The 5,000-nt window shown below is 42.1% G+C and overlaps 1 protein-coding gene across 1 annotated transcript in view; it reads right to left on the minus strand.

Moving 5' to 3' along the window:
- LOC138053181 (uncharacterized) overlaps positions 1 to 5,000 on the minus strand; it is a 35,775-nt gene that overhangs the window by 18,188 nt on the left and 12,587 nt on the right. The window contains exons 7-8 of the mRNA XM_068899842.1: positions 2,374 to 2,589; positions 880 to 1,101 (exon numbers count right to left, since the gene is read on the minus strand). Coding sequence (XP_068755943.1) covers positions 880 to 1,101; positions 2,374 to 2,589 — 438 coding nt within the window. The remainder of the gene's footprint in view (positions 1 to 879; positions 1,102 to 2,373; positions 2,590 to 5,000) is intronic.

Genomic DNA, 5,000 nt, shown 5'->3' on the forward strand with positions numbered 1-5,000 from the left:
GCTGGTGACTACTTGCCAGTGAGGAAAATGGCGGACGAACCATGCAATCATCACAATCATCAATTGGTGTTAACGTTATTAGCCATTTTGGTACAGGCTGCGCATGGGCGAGAACGTTGAACCGCGAAAAAAAGTGATGTTCAAACAATCCCGGGTCGGATACGCCAGTGTTTACATGAAGAAATTGAAGAAATTTCAACCCTTTCTAGCCGGGTCAACCCGAGTCTTAAGAAGGGTTACCCGGCAAGGGGGGCTGACCCGGTTTGACTACTGTTTTCATGTAAACGCTTATAAACATTTGACTGCAAAAGGGCTACCCGTCGCGGTGATTCAACCCGGGGTAAAAAGCAACCCGGGCTCGTTTAAAGAGGCCCTGACTGGATGACTCACTGAGGCCCCGTCCACACGAATCCGGTGAATTCGCAGGCGAATCAGCAACTTTTTGAATACGCTCTCCAGAGTGGATATGCTTGAATCCGATATAAATCCGGAACCGTGTGGACGCCAAATCCGGAATTCTTTTTTTATCCGGATGACGTAACAAGATCGAGCCCAGTTCCTTACCATGAAACAAATTCTCAAGATGGCTGCTGCGGGCTTCATGGCGCATGCTCTGTTACCTCTGTTTCCTTGAGGAGCCCTAAGCACTAGAGTGAATTCGGATGCGTTTCGGATACGTGTGGACGGGCAAATTTGATTTGAATACGCTACGTGTGGATGGAAATATTTTTGAATCCGTAAAGAAAAAGTTGCGGATTCAAAAATATCAGGATACGTGTGGACAAGGCCGGAGTGAGTGAGTGATTGACTGACTGAAAAAGGGATAAAAAATCACCACAGCTCAAAACCATCACAGTGGGAAAGGATAATATGACTTACGTATGCAGAGCCCCGCATGAAGCACTCTAACCGCATGATACCGCTTGCACGCTTCAGAGGTCAGATGACAAATGTTATCGTATGTAAGACCATCTGTCCCGCACACGCGGTTGCTAGAGTTCCCACAGGCTGCGCGTTCAGGACAGGTACATGTTGCAATTCCCGAAGACGGGAGAGTGCAATAGGAGTAGTATTTACAAGCCAGACTTTCGCATGAAGGATCTGCAAGAAAGAAAATTATTCCGTTTAAAGAGTCATGAGGGCGACAGCGTATACAATAGCAGGATCTCATGTACACCCTGATAAATTTCAATACCGTTAAAATGCAATCCTAAATTCCCATTCAGAATACTATTTTAGCCATTGTATCACACTTTTATTCCACCACTCAGATTTACAGATACACACTATCGTAAGCTTTTCACGATTATTCCATCTTGTTCACGTTGTCGAATGTGGGCGAGATATCATAAAAACAAATTGGTGCGAGCGGTTCAGAGTAAAAATAGAAAATGAAACATTGACATTCATATGCTCACGTTGTCGTCCAAGCGTCAAATTCGATGATTGAACGTCGTTAATAAGGCCCGGGCAAGTTCGGCTTCAACATACATTTGCTTCGACATCCGTTCGATTTCGTTGAACGATGTTGAACGATGTTGACAGCTGAGGTGGGCAAGCGGTTTCAACAGATCGTCAACATTTGATGCAACAAAGCTTCACGAGAGGCTCGGTATTCAGTCCCAGGCTGCAGCCGCGGTTGTTACTATGGATACCCATATGGATACCTCACTGAGAGACCAATTAGTGCGCACGCGCATACTCAACAATGTTGGAAGAGGGGAGGGGAGGGGGAAAACGGGTTCAACTTCATTCAACATTCGCGACAACAAAAGAAATGTTGAATGGTTGTTGAAGCAAAGTTCAAACGCTTTTAAACTCATTCAATATATCGATTGTAGTTTTCGTCGACATCGACGCCATAGATTGTAAAATCCCTATTGACTGAACAAGTCCATTGTGATTGGCCGAAGTAATTTCTTTGATTGGGTATAACAGCGTTTAATGATATACATGAACAAATGTCAGCGGGGTTATTGGCTGAGAGCACGGCAATTAATCCCAAACAGAGCGCAGAATAGTGAAATTAGTGCAGAAAGTTGAAATTAGTGCAGTTAAGTGAAATTCTTGCATTGAAATTCTTGCATTGATAGCCCTGGATGGCGCAATTTTTCCGTGATTGCGTGATACGCGTGCGTTGCTTCTGTTTAATCATCTCGAATTTTTTTCATTTATAGTAGTAATAAGAAATCACATGAATTTTCCCGTGCAATTTGGAATAAATGAGCACTTGTAAAATTTCCAAATACCACAATTTGCACTCGCCTTACGGGCTCGTGCAATTTTGTTAGTCTTGAAGTTTTACTCGTTCTCATTTATTCCAAATTGCACTCGAAATCATGCGATTACCTGTACAAATTGATCGAAACTTACCAGTAATACAACTTCCGTAGTGCCTGGGTACAATCCATTTCTGTTCTTTACAAGATGCCGCCTCCATCTCGTCCACGTTTTTATAGGACTTGTCGTCCGAGCCGCAAATGGGTTTGGTTGCACTGCTGGTCACCGCGCTACACTGACACTTAACATTATCGCCATTGACGCACTTAGAATAGAAGTTACAACGCGTCCATTCACAAGTATCAAAACCTGCGAAAACACAACAACAGCTTGGATGAAGCAATGGCACTCATTAGTTTTCTTCAAAAATGGGAGATTACGAAGGCACTGTCCTGTGTCACCCATTTAGAACAGTTTACTCAATAATGTAAAGCCTAGTGAAGCTATGATTCTCGCAGTTATGAGCGCAATTTTTGCAATTGCATAAACAAGCCTGAAAAATTCAGGACTTCAACGGGGTTTGAACCCGTGACCTCGCGATACCGGTGCGACGCTCTAACCAATTGAGCTATGAAGCCACTGACGTCGGGAGCTGGTCATTTGTGGGTTCCAATGTTCCCGTGAGGAATGAATCAACGATGAAATGATATATGAAATGGATCATGTATGAACTGCGGATATGAAATCAAGTGAAGCTATGATCTTCGCAGTTATGAGCGCAATTTTTGCAATTGCATAAACAAGCCTGAAAAATTCAGGACTTCCCCGTTGAAGGCTTCACTTGATTTCATATCCGCAGTTCATATATGATCCATTTCATACATCATTTCATCTTTAATGTTAAGTCTAATAATAGATCCTAGAGTTCAAGACCCAAATTGAAAACATACTGTGAATTCGCCAGTTTCGAAACGAGCGGGAAAGGCCCAGGAAAACGAAGTAACACTACCTAAAAACTGGTTTGCTGGATTACTCAAGTTCACCACGACAGGGTGGGTGTGGGGTGGGCACACTAAAAAGCAAGGTACCAACTTAAATGAGCCGTGAAGGGGACAGACAACGACGCCAGGAATTCTGTGCCCTAATGTTTCCGACAATGAGTGGGTTCTTTAATCTACAACAATCTTATTTACAAACAAGAGTTTGAGAGAGAGACGACTAAAAATCCAAGATATTGAATTGGAAACTGCTTCTGTTGCCAGATACAGGTTTCCAACATTAGAGGGAAACCAAATTAGAGTTTCACAGTACAAAAAAAATGGTTAAAGCCATGTGTATGTCCAACGTACTCTTCGTCAAATTCCTTCTATGAAAGATTTTAAAACACCCACCGTTGATTGGTCCACAGTCCACTACAGCTCCAATTTCAAAACCTAACTGACGCTGAAATGGTTAACTTTTCATTTTTTCCTTTTATTCAAACCTAACCGACTCTTTGCATTTGCAACCAGTCCCATGCGAGGGCGAGACAGGGCCTAGAGACCCTTAAGACCCAAGCGGAAGCTGGAGTTCTCGTGTTCAAGTGTCGCTATGACGTACCTGGGTACGTTTATAAATAGGCAACTGGTTTCCCTCTCATACGTTGGATCTCTTAACGACTTATTGTATTTATTTTAATTAGTTGTTTCATTGGACCTGAAAGGCCTCTCAAGGGAGCGGTCAATAAACCAAATCAGCTTACTCTTCCAGGTATTTCCATATCGTTTAAATGTGAATGTTACATTTTTATTCGCTTTTTTTACGAATCCCATAATACAGTTTATTTTATTTTACTTTATTTCTTTATGTTAATTTTTTTTCTGGGTGGGGGGGGGGGGGGGGTTATTTGCATAAAAACAATGGATATCCAGTTCACTGAAGTATGATACAGTCCCAAAAGTAAATAACTTGTATTGTTCCCGCCAAAATGCATTGCATTATGGCATGCTGAAAGACAAGACAAAAAGAATCTGAACCGCGGGAGATTTGAATTGGGCCTGTACAACATTGAGTTAGCCAATTAAGTTAAATTGGTTAGATTGGCTATCAGATACGTCCAGAGATGCATGCCAATTTCAATAACCATCACCAGGTGTCCCCTAATTCTTCTACCGAACTTCAAGATTGCTAAAGTCTAAAAAAACAAAAAATTAGGCCGAGTTCAAAAGTCGAACTTTTCATGTACTCAGACGTAACGAACCTGATTCATTCCATAAACACATGAAAAGATCGACGTTTGAATCAATTAAGTTCGACCCATCTAATTTGGGTCGACCCAAGAATTAAGTTCGAGTGGTCTACATGGGAAAATCTGCCGTGGAGCGACTTCGATTCAAACGTCCAACTTCTCATGTGACGAATAAAATGCATGTATTTGTATAGTTTATTTTTTGGCCCCGCAATTCCCTTCTTTCACGAAAGCACTGTACATCGTGGTTAGTGATAAGTTCGACAAATTAAGTTCGCCGTCTAAATTGACCCTGTGAACTTTACTATTTGGGTCGACCCAGAGAGGGATTTAAGTTCGGTACATGAAAAGTTCAACGTTTGAACTGGGCCTAACGTCGCAAATTATCCCCTAAACGTTGCTCCTCGAGTAGAGACAACCAGCCGTATTTTCCCTCAACTAAAAATAACGCTAACCCTAATAACAGAAACCCATGAGGATTGAAATGTGTAACGCGCGTTCACAGCTTCCGAATATTCAGTGCGGACTGATTGGTTGAATGTTTCAGTGCTAA

The sequence above is a fragment of the Montipora capricornis genome, chromosome 6, assembly GCF_036669925.1.
Source record: "Montipora capricornis isolate CH-2021 chromosome 6, ASM3666992v2, whole genome shotgun sequence".
Lineage (NCBI taxonomy): Eukaryota > Metazoa > Cnidaria > Anthozoa > Scleractinia > Acroporidae > Montipora > Montipora capricornis.